This window comes from Bos taurus, chromosome 25 (assembly GCF_002263795.3).
Source record: "Bos taurus isolate L1 Dominette 01449 registration number 42190680 breed Hereford chromosome 25, ARS-UCD2.0, whole genome shotgun sequence".
Taxonomy (NCBI): domain Eukaryota; kingdom Metazoa; phylum Chordata; class Mammalia; order Artiodactyla; family Bovidae; genus Bos; species Bos taurus.
The window spans coordinates 6,624,756-6,640,778 of NC_037352.1; the positions used below are offsets into that span (position 1 = coordinate 6,624,756).

General features: G+C 44.0%; 1 protein-coding gene across 19 annotated transcripts in view; it reads left to right on the forward strand.

Annotated features, from left to right (window-relative positions):
* The window catches only part of RBFOX1 (RNA binding fox-1 homolog 1), a 2,433,924-nt gene extending 2,418,323 nt beyond the window's left edge, over window positions 1-15,601 (forward strand). For 8 of the 19 annotated variants that reach the window (XM_024984901.2, XM_024984899.2, XM_059881314.1 and 5 more), the window contains 2 exons: window positions 10,758-10,833; window positions 12,779-15,601. In XM_024984901.2, the coding sequence (XP_024840669.1) occupies window positions 10,758-10,833; window position 12,779 (77 nt within the window). In that variant the 3' untranslated portion in view covers window positions 12,780-15,601. Of the gene's footprint in view, window positions 1-10,757; window positions 10,834-11,227 lie in introns of all 19 variants that reach the window. The other 11 variants (XM_024984898.2, XM_059881313.1, XM_059881315.1 and 8 more) reach the window with 4 other exon arrangements.
* Window positions 15,602-16,023: the final 422 nt, after the last annotated feature.

The following is a 16,023-nucleotide window of genomic DNA, read 5'->3' on the forward strand; positions in this document are numbered from 1 at the left end:
TTGGCCATGGTTACCATGGTTACACAGGAGTCTATCTGATGCCACTGTTCCTTCCACTGAACTGCACTGCCCCCAAGTGCTCCTTTCATCTTGACCTTGGACGCTTGGTCTTCACCTCCAGGTGGAATTCTGCATTCTTCAGTCGTGCTGTCTTGCTTCTAGAAAACTAGTATTTGTGAACTGGGGAGTGGGCATAGTTGTTCAAATTTGGAGGGACCCAGGTGGTTCAGAGGGTAACGAATCCTTCTGCAATGCAGGAGACTCAGGAGACACGGGTTGGATCCCTGGGTTGGGAATATCCTCTAGAGAAGGAAATGGCAATCCACTCCAGTATTCTTGCCTGGAGAATCCCATGGATGGAGGAGCTTGGCGGGTTGCAAAGAGTCGGACATAACTGAGTGACTGAACACACATGCAGTAGGATTAGCTATTTATTAATTGTTTTCTTTAAAGCAATTATAACTAGGTATATACAAGGATATTTATTTTCTTCAATATTTTTGAAAAATTGCTGTCAACCTGAGTACCCAACAATGCAGTGGGTAGATAGATTAAAATATAATATCATTAAACAATAGATTATTATGACACAACTGAAGCAACTGATCACCACCACCAGGGAACTAAATGATTCTCTAAACAGATGGTCCAGTGGGAGTTTATTTGCCTTGGCCCCGTCTCCTTCATACAGCTCGTGTGTGCTGAGCACATGACGTGTGGGGCCCAGGCCTAGGGGCGCAGGACTGAGTGGCAAAGAGAAAATTCTGCACATCCAGGGGGACAGAGGGGGACACCAGCCAATGGTGTTTTAGAGCAGTTCTCCAGAAATCTTTCCTTTGCTGAAAAGCAGTGGCTAAAAATCAACAGAGAAGATAAACCATGCCCTGGAAAGTACCAGACACTTTGAGCTTGTTGTTTTGGCTACCAGTTGCCCCCTGCTTTGGGCAGCTTGTGCACATGTTTATGTGTCTCTGGGATGCAGGTGAGGCTGGGTCTCCATCTGGCAGCAAGTTTCACACCTTCTACCATGCCAGGTACCATCATGTTGGTTGGGAAGCCAGCCCAGGGACAGACTCTCAGTCCTTTCTGAGCACTTGATACAGACACGTGGGGCCTGGGAAGAAGCCTGGACCAACACTCCTGCAAACGCTGCTGAAACCAGTCTCCTTGGGGCAGTGGGTTGCTGTCCACTTTTATTAGAGACATTATTTATCAAGCTTGGGGCCACAGTGGGGAGTATCACTACCCCCTTCCATCTTTTTATTCCCCACTAACCTGAACACACACACGGATACTTGCACACCCAGGCAGCCGCACTAAGGCTTCAGATACTGTTTAGAAGAAACTTCTAAATTGACCATTCCTCTAATTGATCCTTCAGCAAATTTCATCTAAGGGTCTCTCCTTTCCATTTTGGCGATCTGATTATTCAGCAAAGTTGTCATGCAGCAAATCGATCGGTAGTTAATTGGTCTGTTTCCAGTAAAGTGTGATGTGTGTTCTAATAGGGGAAGCGCAGGGTGCTAAGGGAACATGCAGGGAAAGGAATTTAGTGAAGATCTTCCGAGTGTTGACTGAGTGCTGACAGTGGACCAGACACAGTTCAGAGCCTGTTACATGCAATAATAATACCTCCTAAAAATGAAATGTCTTTATCAGTTTCCTTATGAACATTAACGATGTCTAGAGAGCTCTGAATTAGCCTGAGTAAGGGAGGGTTAATCAGGGCAGATTTAAAAAAAAAAATATACAACAGCAGGTGTCAAATGTCAGATTGGGTGATGATCACCTGCAGAATTTATCACACATGCATAAACAACAAGGTCCTAGTGTACAGCATGGAGAATTATATCCCATGATAAACCGTAATGGAAAAGAATATTTTTATTTATTTATTTTTAAAAATTTTATCAGAGTAGAGTTGCTTTACAATGTTGCATTAGTTTCTGCTGTACAACAAAGTGAATCAGTTATACATATATCCCCTCTTTTTTAGATTTTCTTGCCATTTAGGTCTTTATACAGTATTGAGGAGAGTTCTCTGTGCTGTGGGCTTCCCCGATGACTCAGCGGTAAAGAATCCCCCTGCAGTGCAGGAGATGCAGGAGATATGGGTTTGTTCCCTGGGTCAGGAAGATCCCCTGGAGGAGGGCATGGCAGTATTCTTGCCTGAAGAATCCCATGGACAGAGGAACCTGCTGGGGTACAATCCATGGGGTTGCAAAGAGTCAGACACGACTGAGCAACTTTCAGCATGCTTGCCCTGTGCTGTATAGTAGGTCCTTCTTAGCTATCTATTTTATACACAGAGTGTATATATGTCATTTCCAGTCTCCCAGTTCATCCCACCCCTTCCTTCCTTCTTTGGTATTCTTACGTTTGTTCTCTACATCTGTGTCCCTATTTCTGCTAGTGAAGTAAGTCAGAAAGAGAAAAGCAAACATCATAGAATATCACTTATATGTGGCATCTAGAAAAATGGTACAGATGAACTTATCTGCATAATGGAAAAGAATAGTTTAAAATGTGTATATATCTGTAACTGAATCCCTTTGCTTTACAGAAGAAATTAACAAACATTGTAAATCAACTATATTTCAGTTGAAAAGTACTAAAACTGAAAAAAAAAAAAAATACAGATTCCACTCCATCCTGCCTTCTCCATGCCTCAGAAATTCCAGTTCCTAGATCAGGAGATGGAGCCTGACAATCAAAGTTCTTAGGAGTTTCCCCAGACCGTTCTCACAGAGGAGACCTCAGCTCACACTCCAGGAAACATTGACTTGACCCGTCAGGAATCTTTTGTCTTTCAGTGAGGAGAACATTCTGTAGATTTTTCTGGAGTCGTTCTCTGCAACCTGGTGACCGATTACCATGTGGCCACGGAGCCCTCTGGAACGTGCTTGGTCCATGTAGACGTGAGCTCTCAGCGTACAATACACAGTAGATTTCAACAATGAAAATTGTTGTATGAACAATAGTATGAACATAATGTAAAGTATGTCACGCATTATCTTTATGTCAGTGACACATTGAAATGATACTATTTTTAATCTGTTGGATCAAATTAAAATATAAAAATAAATGACACCTATTTTCCATTTATTTTTTTTTAATGTGGCTACTGGAAAACTTACAATGTCCTATGTAGCTTGTCTTTCTGGCTCTTACCATATTTCTATCAGAGAGCCACGTTTTCATTCATTTTGCTCCAATGAATATTGAAAGAGTATGTGTGCCCCAGGAATGGGTCTCTTAGCAGCAAGGATGCTCACCTGAAATTAAAATATTTCGACAGTTAACCTGAACATTGGTAGTGTGTCGTGTTGTTCAGTCACTGTTGTATCTGCCTCTTTGCAACCCCATGGACTGCAGCACGCCAGGCTTCCCTGTCCTCCGCTATCTTCTGGAGTTCGCTCAGACTCATGTCCAGTGATGCCGTCCAGCCATCTCATCCTCTGTCACCCTCTTCTCCTCCTGCCCTCAATCTTCCCCAGCATCAGGGTCTTTTCCAGTGGGTCAGCTCTTTGCGTCAGCTGGCCAAAGTAGTGGAACTTCAGCTTCAGCATCAGTTCTTCCAATGTGTTTTGACTTTATGTTTTAATTTTGCCTCTGAGTGTGTGTGTGTGTGTCTATACGCACTGTAGCGGGACATCTCTAGGGCACAGGCCCAGAATCTGTCTCCCTCTCATCCCATTAAAACCATTGATCTGCTTACATAGATAGGGCTTGGAGGTTACTGTACCCAGGGCTTCAGAAGGAGAACTCAGTTTGGGAGTAGTTCTGACACAGGTATTCCAAGGGTTTTACTGGAGGAACCCCACGTGGAACAGAGAGAGGGCAGGAGCCAAAATTCTCTTAGTCTTTTAAAACAAATGTATTTATTTATTTGGATGCACTGGGTCTTCGTTGCTGTGCGGGCTTTTTCTAGTCGCAATGTGCGGGCTTCTCATCAGGGTGACTTATCTTGTTGCGGAGCTCCGGCTCTCGGTGCCTGGAATTCAGTAGGTGCCCCGTGGCATGTGGAATCTTGGGCCTCGAACCCATGGAATCAAACCCATGTCCCGTGCATTGGCAGGCGGGCTCTTAACCACTAAACCACCAGGGAAGTCCATCCCCGCTACTTTGGAGGAAAAGAATCATGAGACTGAAAAAGGCAGTCTGCGAAGATAATCATTTCAAATCCAAGCTAAGGAAGTGAGTCACAGGAGAGTTCAGAAATGTCAGCGTCGGGTTGCGGTAACTCTTTAGCTCCTCTTGGAGAATGTCTTCTGCCTCTACTCTGTCCTTCTTGGAGGTTTTGAGTTATGGGATTGATTCTGCTTTCTGACTTGCATGTCTTGGGAAGCTTTTAGAAAAGCCCTGGTCACCTGCGTGGTCTACAATTATAGAAGTCATTGCCTAGATAAGACTAGGAGAAAGCTGCAGTTGTCACAGAGGAATATTCCCTAGTGAGTGCCTTCACGAATGCCAGCTGAGCATTGAGGTCTGAGACCACAGGGGCAGGAAGGGGAGCATTTCCTGGCTAAACCATCGCTCTCCAAATCGCAGGTCATGAGGACCATGGGGCCGTGTTTAGGGCCCTCCTTGTACACTCTGTGGGAGGTGTGTGGCTGGTGTGTATTAAGCTCCCAATAGCTTCCAGACTCTGTCTTAGATCTGATTATGAAGGCACTATAGCTCTAACGGCATTGCAGATTCTGGGAGTGCGCATTTTGACCCTTTGTCAGGGATCCTGGTTTGAATGCATACTCTGTAGCGCTTCTCATCATGGTGGGGACTTGAGCGTTGGCACCTTCTTGCTGCCTTGGGACCGTCTAGGAGAGCTCCACCACACTGGGAGCCTCATTGGAGGACTGAGCCTATTTTATCCATCTTTCTGCCCCCAGGGACCCCCCCCCCCGCCCCCCAGCTATCTTTGGGACAGGAGCATAAAGACTGTGACTTCAAATATACAGAGCGAACTCTATGGAGTGAAGTTAATGACAGTGTTCTTCCTATGCCCCTATAAGAAAATCACTTGACTGTTAGAACCTGGGGGCATGGTACCCACATGGCCCTACTGTATTTCATTCACACCCAGCTTGTGGCAGCTGGACTTAGAAGATGTTAATAATAAGTAGTATTTACATTTCTCAGTTGAGTTGACAAAGCTCTTACACAAACACAGGTTCATATTCCCCATTCAGCAGGCAGCTTATGTATTCATTTGACTCTGGCATATCAAGTTCAGATATAGCCATTGAAACTACATGTGTAACTCATAAATGAGACAGAGCTTCACTTCCGAAAGCATCCATGAATTGATCGCTAGAACTACACGTGATGCTGATCCTTCGGGTGCTTCTGCAGACCAAACGGCTGAGCAGGAGAGGTCAGCTTATGAAATTCTGTAGAAGAACCCTTGTAACATAATCTCCCCTCTCTGTAGATGGCTTTTAAATGCCCCTGGTTTCCTTTCATGCACTTTATCTGTGAATTAGGCAGAGCTCAGACCGAGCAGAAATCATTTTACAAACAAGGAAGATGAGGTTCAGGGAGTTCCCTGCATCACTGATCAAGGACATTGCAAAGGGAGAACTTGAACCTGGATCTTCTGGCTCCAAGCCTTTGTCCTCTGCGGGGCAGGCCAGCCTCTTGGTTTTCTTGTCGCAGAGGTCAAAAACAGACGAGGGTTCATGATGGCCTTGAGCTACAGCAAACTAGACAGCAGAGCAGTTATCATGTCTCACTTTGACTGTTTGTTTTTTTCCCTTTGATGAACTTGGGCTTCCCTGGTGGTTCAGACACTCAAGAATCTGCTTGCAGTACAGGAGACCCGGGTTCAATCTCTGGGTCAGGAAGATCCCCTGGAGAACGGAGTGATGAACTTAATGGCAACTTGGCCTCTGTGAACTCTCAGGGGTGATGGGAAATAACACACTGTGTATTTTGAGACTCAAGGAGCTTTTCTTCTGAGCATCTTGAAGTGTTTTGATTGTCTCTGGGAGCAAGTGATGTAGAATCTTCAGAAAGCATAGCTCCTAGGATCGTGGCTACTGACAGAAAGGTTATGGTGGATACCAAGGTCTTCCCAGGCCTCTTGTCTCTCCTTAGTCCTCCTTCACTCAACAAGTGGCATTGCCTTGCTCCCTCGTTCACCTGCCCCCTAGTTAGTGCTGTGCTAGACCGAGGAGAGAAAGCAGGAAACAAGATAGACTCAGCCCAGCCCCTGGGGGTGGGGGTGGGGCTGGCATTCCAGAAGGGGCACAGATACACAGTCAAGTCAGGAAGTAAGTCACCAAAATGAATGGAGATCTGCTCCATTAGGTGAAGGCTGGGGATGTGGTTGGAAAGTGCGCTTAAGAAAGAGCGGTCAAGGAGGCAGGCAGCACTGGGGAGCTGACGTTTGAGCTGAGAGGTCAAGGATGAAAGGGAGCAGCTCAGATGAGCTGGCCAGGGTCCCAAGGGGAGAATGAATTTGCTCGCATCCTGGGAGTCCTGATGAGCAAGGGGTGGGGTTGGGGGTGAGATGGGGGTGAGAGCAGGGCAGGGGTGACTCAGGCAAGTTGGATTTTATTCTACGATAAGTGGGAAATCATTGAAGGATTTTAAGCAAGGGCATTAAGTATGATTAGGCTCCAGTACTCTTGCCTGGAAAATCCCATGGACGGAGGAGCCTGCTAGGCTGCAGTCCATGGGGTCGCTAGGAGTCGGACACGACTAAGCGACTTTACTCTCACTTTTCACTTTCATGCATTGGAGAAGGAAATGGCAACCCACTCCAGTGTTCTTGCCTGGAGAATCCCAGGGACAGGGGAGCCTGGTGGGCTGCCATCTCTGGGGTCGCACAGAATCGGACACGACTGAAGCAACTTAGCAGCAGCAGCAGCAGGCTGATACAGATTTATGTTTAAATAGATGGAAAGATAGGTGACAGGCAGCTAGGCAGATAGACAGATAGATAATAGACAGATTATAGATAGATAGATAATTGGTAGATAGACAGATGATAGATAGAGGTAGACAGATGATGGAGAGACAGAGATGATTGATAGATGATAGAGACAGTGATAAATGATAGATCATAGACACAAGTGATAGATGATAGAGAGACAGATAGACAGATAGATGACAGATAGAGATATAAATGACTGTTTCTGATTTGGTTCTGATGAAATACTGGTGGTTTATGTCAGGGTGGTGATGGTGTGAGTGACGTGGACATGTCTCACATTTCATCCTTGATTTCTGACCGGTGGGCTCTGGGGCCACGGTGAGCATTGGGGCCCGATTGTACACCTGTCCGCTTCGGCAGGGATGGCTGGTCCGCAGGGTGACGCCAGGCGCGGGTCTGTCCCCACGTGGTGTCCACCGGGCATTCCCCATCCTTCCCGCCGAGGTCCCTGGGAACCACCCCTCTTCCTCTGGGCTCCGCCGCCAGAGGTCACCGGTGTGGCCAGCATCCCCGCAGCCTCGGTGGAGCTCCAGTCCACATCTTCCCTGATAACCTTGTGTCTAAATGGTGGTGTCACGGAAGGGCGTGTTTCGGGATTAGCATTTGAAAAGAAGCCTCCTTGCTTTCAGTTTGAGCTGACATGGTCCCTTTTCCTCTGTGGAGATGAAATTTATTAATCATAATAAAACCATCGGATTCTGAAGGTAGAGGTCACCCTGAGGAGCAAAAAGGAGCTTGCTCATTTATGAGGACCAGTTCGACGCTGCTCTCCTTTTCTTCTGCCCTGGAAGGGAACGCTGCCAAACTGCTAGCTTGATTTTTCTTCGGAGGCTGACGCCCAGCCCAGAGTTATCGATGAATGACCATTAAAGGATGTGAGAGGAAAAGTGGGGGGTTACCTTTTCACATTCAGATCACTACTCTGTTGTCTCCTCAAAATGGGACATTTTTGCCACAGCAAAATCAGTCCCCAAATTAAAAAAAAAAAATAAAACTACTAATCATTGCTCTGAATTAGCATCTTCACCGCTTGTTTTGGAGGAACACCACACTGTGGCATCATTTAGTAAATATCCAAGCATTTTTAGTTCACTTTTGCAATTTATAGCCAGTTCCTATAACCAGCTTTGCCAGTCGAAAATACATTAAAAATAATCCTATTACTTTTTTTTTTCCCTCCAGATCCATGACAGACTTTATTTTCTCATGAAATGAAAATCAACACCAAAGTCATCCATCATGTTCTTTTCTCCCTATTAGTAGCTGCTTCTAATTAGGGGTAAACGCCCCAGTTTCATGAGTAACCTCCATGAATAAAAGATTTATTTCAAAAAGTCATCATTCTTCTTGCTTTAACACACCCTGTCTTGGACATACATCTGCTTTTTTTTCCTCCCTGAGAGAGGGGGAATCTTTGATTAAAGGCAGTTTCAGTGAGTCAAAGTCATAAAGGATGTCCCAAGGAATGAAAGCAAGAAGGGCTTACCTATTTGTTAGTTTCACTGAGAGATTCATCTCAGAAAAGAAACTCCTGTTCGTTTTTGGGGATCAGGAGAATGCGGAATGTTGACGCTTTTGAGGATCGGGCGGAAGACTCGTGTAGATGATTTGAGCTCAGTGACCTTTGAAACAAGCAGAGGGCTTGGGAGTACAGCATGTCCAATGAAAGCTTAGTATTTTGTTGTCCAGGCACTAAGTCGTGTCTGACTCCTTGCGATCCCATGGACTGCAGCACACCAGGCTTCCCTGTCCTTCACTATCTCCCAGAGTTTGCTCAAACTCATGTCCATTGATTTGATGATGCCATCCAGCCATCTCATTTTCTCTGTTGCTCCCCTTCTCCTCCTGTCTCAATCTTTCCCAGAATCAGGAGGTTAGTATAATCATTTTTTTTTCCCCAATCTGGAGTCTAACTCAGAGCCTGAGAGTTAGAAGGTTTTCCCCCTGGTTCTTCCTTCTCAGGCTTTATGATGTGAGATCCATCTAGTGCATTCTTATCCATCAAGTATGAGAAGGAAGTTTAGAAGACAAGTAGGGAAAGAGGGGAGGAGAAGAATAAAGTCAATGCAAATTCAACCCCAAGGTTGATAGTATAGACCAATGACTTCTTCCTGGCTTGTTCCTTCCTTCTTTTTTTTTTTTTGTTTTGAATGTGCTTATATTCATAAAGTTTAGCGTGCCTTGTTCCTTCCTTCTTTAAAGGAGTGTTCAAGATTCAAAAGCCATTGATAATTCACACCTACCCCATCTAGTGGCTGGTTTACCCCTCCCCTAGCCACTGTGAATGTTGGTCACCAATGGTACCCAACTGCCTCTTTCTGCAGAGACTTACCCTCTCCCGAAGAATCACTGCAACTAGGAAGTTTATCCTCTGCCCTTCTAGGAAGTCTACAGCTAATGCTTAACTAACAAGAGCATTAAAAAAGCCAACCCACTTGCCTCCAGCTGGGATCAACTTTGGGGTGCAACTCAGGATTAGGGAGAAGTTAGTTTTCAGCTCAGAACTGATACACCCTTGGTTCTCTATTTTCCCTTTCTCTGAGCTGCTTGCCTCTCCCTCCTCTTAAACGTACCGCCCCCAACAAATCAGGGGTGGAAGAATCTCCATTTCAGGCTTTGCTTCCAGAGACCCTCACCTAACCTCGCCTGCATCTCAGCTGTGATCATTACCAAAACAGCAGCATTCAAACTCTAACAAGATATCTGGCAGGCCGTTCAAGGAAGGGTATCTGGAACCATGGAAAGAGCATGAGAGTTGCCCTGAGACATTCAAGGATTAGCTCTGACTCTGTCTAGCTCTGTGACTTTGAGCAAATGACCCAGTCTCTCCGAGCTCTAATATCTGATGAGTTGCATTGTTCATCCAATGTATTAGGTGTCCATCTCTTCTACATTTTTCTTCTAAAGCCTGTGCTGGGCATTAGGGCAGTGGAAGGAGGATGGTAGAGACAGGAGGAAAAAATCCTCAGATATGAGAAAATGTCATCAAGAAATATTGTTCAAGGGACTTCCTGGTGGTCCAGTGGTTAAGACTTCGCCTTCCAATGCAGGTTCCATTCCTGGTCAGGGAGTTAAGATCCCACATGCCTCCTGGCCAAAAAACCAAAACATAATACAAAAGCAATATTGTAACAAATTCAATAAAGACTTTAAAAATGATCCATATAAAAAAAAAACTATTTAAAAAAAAAGAGAACTATTGTTTAAAATGTTTCGCTTCCTGGAACCTGGCTAGAGATTGATGAGATAGAAGTTCTGGGGTGATAGACTCAAAAATCAAATTAGGCTCTAATTCTTGAGTGGGGAGGGAGGTCCCACAAAGCCTTCAAGGAGGCTTCTGTTTGAATACATCTGTTCTTTCCCATTCTGACATGTTCGGCCCTAACTGTAAAGACTGGGTCCTTTTTGGCCCACCCTGTCTCACTTGATTGGTGACAACTTTGTTAGGAAAAGAGGACAATCTATCTTGATTATAATGGGTCCTCTGTGGTTCCTGGCTTTCTTAAAACCACTCTTTCAAGCTGTTGCCTGCCTCCAACCCAGTGTAGAAAGGGTTGTTTGAGAGAGAGAGGAAACACACACACACACACACACACACACACACCACGTACTTTTATCACCAGCGATGTTAAGTGGACACAGGAATGCTTGTATAGGATGGACTTTTCTCATGTTTCGTGGCCGATTGGAATGTGTTTCTTATTTCTCAAGATGGATAGGGCCCCTCCACACTGTCTTGGTATTTTGTGTTTTACGGTTGTTATTGTTACTTCGTTAATCACATATTATGGCTTAATCTTCCCTTCTGTCTTCCTTCTAGTTACGGACGAGTTTATGCTACCGACCCCTACCACCACACACTTGCTCCAGCCCCCACCTACGGCGTTGGTGCCATGGTGAGTACCACTTCCTCCTCTTCCTAGCTTCCTCCTTGCCCCCCTCCCCCGGCCCCCGGCCGCCCCTCCCCCCAGCTGGGATCTCAGGATGGGTTGACGGCTGACGTCCTCTCACTTTCCCTTAATTGAATTTGTCTCTTGTGCTAACAGCAGCTAAAAAATGCCACATTAATCCTCCCAGTAAACTTGATAAATGTCTTAATTTCTTGGCAATGTCGTGCATGTAAGTTATTATATTTCTCATTTTGCAAGTCTCACCTAGCCAAGCACTTACCTTAATGGAATAATTAGTCATGTTGATAATGAAATCCATCACTAACGGAATGCAGTGTCAATGCAGAACTTTTTGTTTTCTTTTTTTTTTCCCTCCCTCCCTTGCCGCTCATTCACATAGCCCCAAGGTTCCAGCCCCACCACAGACCTCAGAGGAGCTAAGCTGCACAGTTCCAGGCCTCTGCTGTCAGGCAGCTGAGAATCTGACTGCCTCTCCTCCCCTATTACAATTCATGTTTAAAGTCATAGTCGCCCAGGAAAGAAAATAGAGAGAGAGGCACGCTTTGTGTGTGTGCCTAGTACATAAGGAATTAGAAGGAAGCAGTTTGGGAGTTGTCTTTTCTTTCTTTTTTTTTTGGTGGGAGTGGGGCTGGGTTTTTGTTTTGGGAGGGGTTTGGGGGGAGGGCCAACACTGGGAGTTGAAGGGGGGGGGTGGTGAATTTGCCTGTACTTGTTCAAACTTCTATGCACTAAAAGCGTACAGTAAGACGTGCCCATCACGTGAGAGCGTATGCAATCATTACAAAGCTTTTTGGCATGCAGATTTCTGCTTGAGATCAAGATGATCAGTTCTTCTCCTAAAGATAAAGCCCCAGAGGCATTCATTGGCATCGCCAAAACTTTTCACAAAAGGAGATAGTTAAGTGCCGTCTAAAACCACGGCTAGGCAATTCCCTGGAGCTTGGCGGTAGACATTCCGCCATAATTGGGAAACCTATCATTTTTTGCACAAGCTCAATGACATCCAGTAATTCATCTGCACAACTCCCCTCTCAAGAGCACCTTCCATACAGATTGTTCAGCTGAGTCAAGTAAAGAGTGGACTTACATGTTCGTCCTGCTTTCGCTGTTCAGCCACTCCACTTCAACACCCAGTTCGCTGGGGGAAAGTGTTGACCAAGAGGGTTGAGTGATGACATTCAATAAGTCCTCTGCATGCAACATCTTGAGTGTAGACAGAGCCTTTCCCAACAGAGCACATTATTATCAGTGACTCAGACGGCCAACCCTAAGAGAGCATCAATCCTTCAGCAGCCCATTTGTTTCAGAGTCCTTTTTAGCTGCTGGGGCTGGCCACCCGAATTTGGTTCTACAGAGAATTTTTGTTATAAGGAGCTATGGGGGGAGGAGGTCAGGATTGGTCCTATCTTCAATTCTCCAATAAGTGGACCCAGGATGGGTAGGGGATGCCTCCATATTGGTTGTTTCTGAGTGTCTATTTTTTCAAACACTAGTCCTTTTTTTTTTTTTGATGATACACATGTTCTAAAAGGAAAATGTAAAAAACACACCCCTTACATTGCTTTGTTTCAGAATGCTTTTGCATCCTTGACACACAGTATTGTTAGTAACTCAAACAAGCCAACAATAAGAGACAGCATCAATCCTTCAGCGGCCCATTTGTTTCAGAGTCCTTTAGAGCTCCCAGGACTGGCCGCCCGAAGTTGGTTCTACAGGGATTTTTCGTTGTAAGGAGCGACTGGCGGGTGGGGAGAGGTCAGGCTTGGCAGTATCTTCAATTCTCTAAAAGGTGGACCCGGGATGGGTAGGGGACGCCTCCATATTGGTTGTTTCCGAGTGTCTATTTTTTCACATAGTAGTCTTTTTTGATGATCCACGTGTTGCAAAAGGAAAATGTAAAAAACACACCCCTTAAATTGCTTTGTTTCAGAATGCTTTTGCACCCTTGACTGATGCCAAGACTAGGAGCCATGCTGACGATGTGGGTCTCGTTCTTTCTTCATTGCAGGCTAGTATATACCGAGGGGGATACAACCGTTTTGCTCCATACTAAATGACAAAAACCATTAAAAAAAAAAAAAAAAACAACCTTCCAACGTGGGGAAAAAGGAAGCTTTCCGAGGCCTGGGTATTGCAATACATGCAGTAGTGCATCATTTTAGCATCTAAAAAAAAAAAAAATTAAATTAAAAAGAGGAAAAAAATTACATTTTTTATCTTATACCTCAGATATTTTGTTCTGTGTATTTTAATATTGTGGGTCTTTCATTTCCGAAGGTTCTGTAGTTTGGTTGCTGGCTGTAGGAAGTTTTTTTTTTTTTTTTTGTGGTTGATCTAGAGAGATGCTAGCTATGACTAAACACTGGTATAGGGCCATATCCAGAGTGCTGTATTCTGTAAATGAAATTATATATGCTGAATATTAAGCTACTGGGGTTATCAGCTGTTGGGGAAGAGTGTAAGTGACTACAGGAGTCATGTTCTTTTCTGCATCTGCATTATTTTATTTTATGAAACGGGAAGGGTGGGAGGGACCTAGGGGGTGGGGACTGGGGTTTGGCTGAAAGGGAAAAAAAAAAAAAGTAACTGATGAATCTAAACGACCCACTGCACCAACGTCCATATAGCAACGGTTCTAAGTTACTCACTGTCAGTTCAAGCCAAAGGTTAGGTTGTTAAGAGGATGCTTCTAGAAACACTTGTACATCCAAGCTGAATGCAGCTGTGCAAACCCACCCTTTACAACCATTCCACCTGGCAGTATTCAGCTTCTTAACCAGCCACTAGTTATCTAGGCAAAAGACTGCTAGTTAGGCCATCTGCAAGCATTCTTTTTATATTTCTTCCAGTATAATAAATTATTGATATCATTGCTGACTTTTATATTATGGGAGGGAAAAAATAACATTAATAAAAAGGTGATAAAAAGCACTGTTTCTATTTTTTTCTTTTTTTCCAAAAAAAAGAAAGTAATAAAAACTTAAATTCTTTGTACCAGTGAAAAAAAAATGTATAAAATTTACATCTGTGCAGTGGCGTTGTTAAGTTCTAGAAACAGTCTTTCGAAGCTTTAGTTTTAGCCTCGTAGAACAACTGTTACAGACAAGACGTATAATTTTTATGGAATTACATGATAATCATATTCGGATTTATAGAAGCATTTTACAAGTATTGCAATCATTGGGTAGAGATAATCATGGTATTTTCATCCGCTTGGTACTTTTTGAAACATGACCATGTTGTGTAAGCAACCTGCAATTTTTCAGTCCGTGAGAGCCCGCCCTCCCATTTTTTTCCCGATCCCCAAGGATTCTCTCAAATCAATATCTTTAGTTTTCTTTTTTTTGTCTCCAAGGCCCAGGACACTTGTCAAAAGGAAGCAAAAAAAGTAGGTCCACCCTCAACATCCCCTAAAGAACGACCCCCTCCCCCCCACCTCGGAAGCAGGGCCAAAATGACGCATCCGAAAAATTGCAGTTTGTCTGTATGCTTCTTCTGTTCGAAGTCTCTTCATGTTGTTCTGTTTACAAAGTTAATCTCAGTTGGGGTATCTGTCACGGATCTTCCTGTTTTTGTATTTAAATAAAAAAAATATATATATCCTGCAGCAAGTGGTCCCCAGTAGTTTTGCTGACATAGTTAACAATTTCCACGTGTGCAGTGCAGGCCTTCATATGGCACGCACTTTAGTAAAGCTCTCAACTCACTGCTGTGAACCTGCCAATCCGCTGTAACAACTCTGCTTTAAGACAAAACCAGACAAAACTTAAAAAAAAAAAAGTGTTTGTGATCCAGCTTTTCTCTTGTCATCCAATGTGCATGCAGTAAGATCGGTTGGATATTAAACCATCAATAAAGTTTCACAAGATTTGAAAACCGAGTTTCTGTAGCTTTGCTATCTAAGATCACCGTGATCTTGCAAACAAAAAAAACAAAAACAAAAAAAAAAAAAGAGAGAGAGAGAAACGGGGGAAAAAACTGCTGCTTGGCGGCCAAAAGCAGAGAAAAATATTTCTGTTTGCCAGTCGGGGAGGGAAGAGGGGAGAGGGTGCTTGATAGCATTCCTGAGACATTCTCATCTTCCCCCACGTGGAAGAAGGTGTTATGACAACGGGTGCCTGGTTGATGTTTTTGAGGGAAAGGACATATTGAGATGCTGCGGCATCCAACCCCAAAGTGGGGTGAGGTGGAAGGAACAGGGCTTTTGGGAGAATCAAGCGAAGTCTCCCATGTGTCTTAGATTTCAAAATCCAGAATTTGCACTGTATTTGGAATCACAAACATAGAATTCTTACTGTGTTGGTTCAAGTAAAATTAATTTGCAGTTTTGATTTTCATCGATGAGCTGTACTTTCCCCCATGACTGTATGTAGTTTTAATAAAATCATTTAGAGCAAGTGGGTGCCAACTGATGTTACAGACTCTTTTGTCAGGCACTCCTCCAAGAGGCCAATAAGTCATTTTAAAATGTATGTCAGAGATGTAAACAGACATTTTGGATTTTTTTAAACGGTATTTATTTGGAATGTTTTCATTTATCTAAATAACTATTGCTATTATGAATTATGGAAAAAAAAAGATTACTATCATGTGTGGTATATAGTGACTTAACACACACCTCACGCAATCTGCAAACCCAGAAAATGTGTATATCTGTCTTTAGAAATTAGTGTTTATATCACTTACAGTGGTTTGTGAATAAAGAAAACTGGTTTGTAATATCAAAAAAATAAAAGCTTAGTCTGAAAAGGTCTACGTGAGTTGGTGTTCTGATTCTTTGGCCTCTGTGTGTTTCCTGGGAGAGTGGATTCGTCACGTCCACACGAGGCTGCTCTTGTGCCCACCGGGGCGGGCGGTGCAGCTGCCCAGGTAAGCAGCAGGCTTTGTCCCTGCAAGGGACCCGACTGTCTGGGTCACATGCCTCCTCTTCCTCACCCATCATTCCCAAGAAGTCAGTGGAACAACTACAGATGTCTAAGAAAGAAACAGAACTAAGCTGAATTATTTCCCCATCATGGAAACCTCAGCCTTTGGTTTAAAACAAAACAACAATCAGAAAACAACCTTATGTTTCAAATGAAAACAGCTACTAACGCCTATTAAGCTTTTAGTACATCTGTTAACTGGCTTCCCAGGTGGCGCTAAAAGTAAAGAACCCACATGCCACTGCAGGAG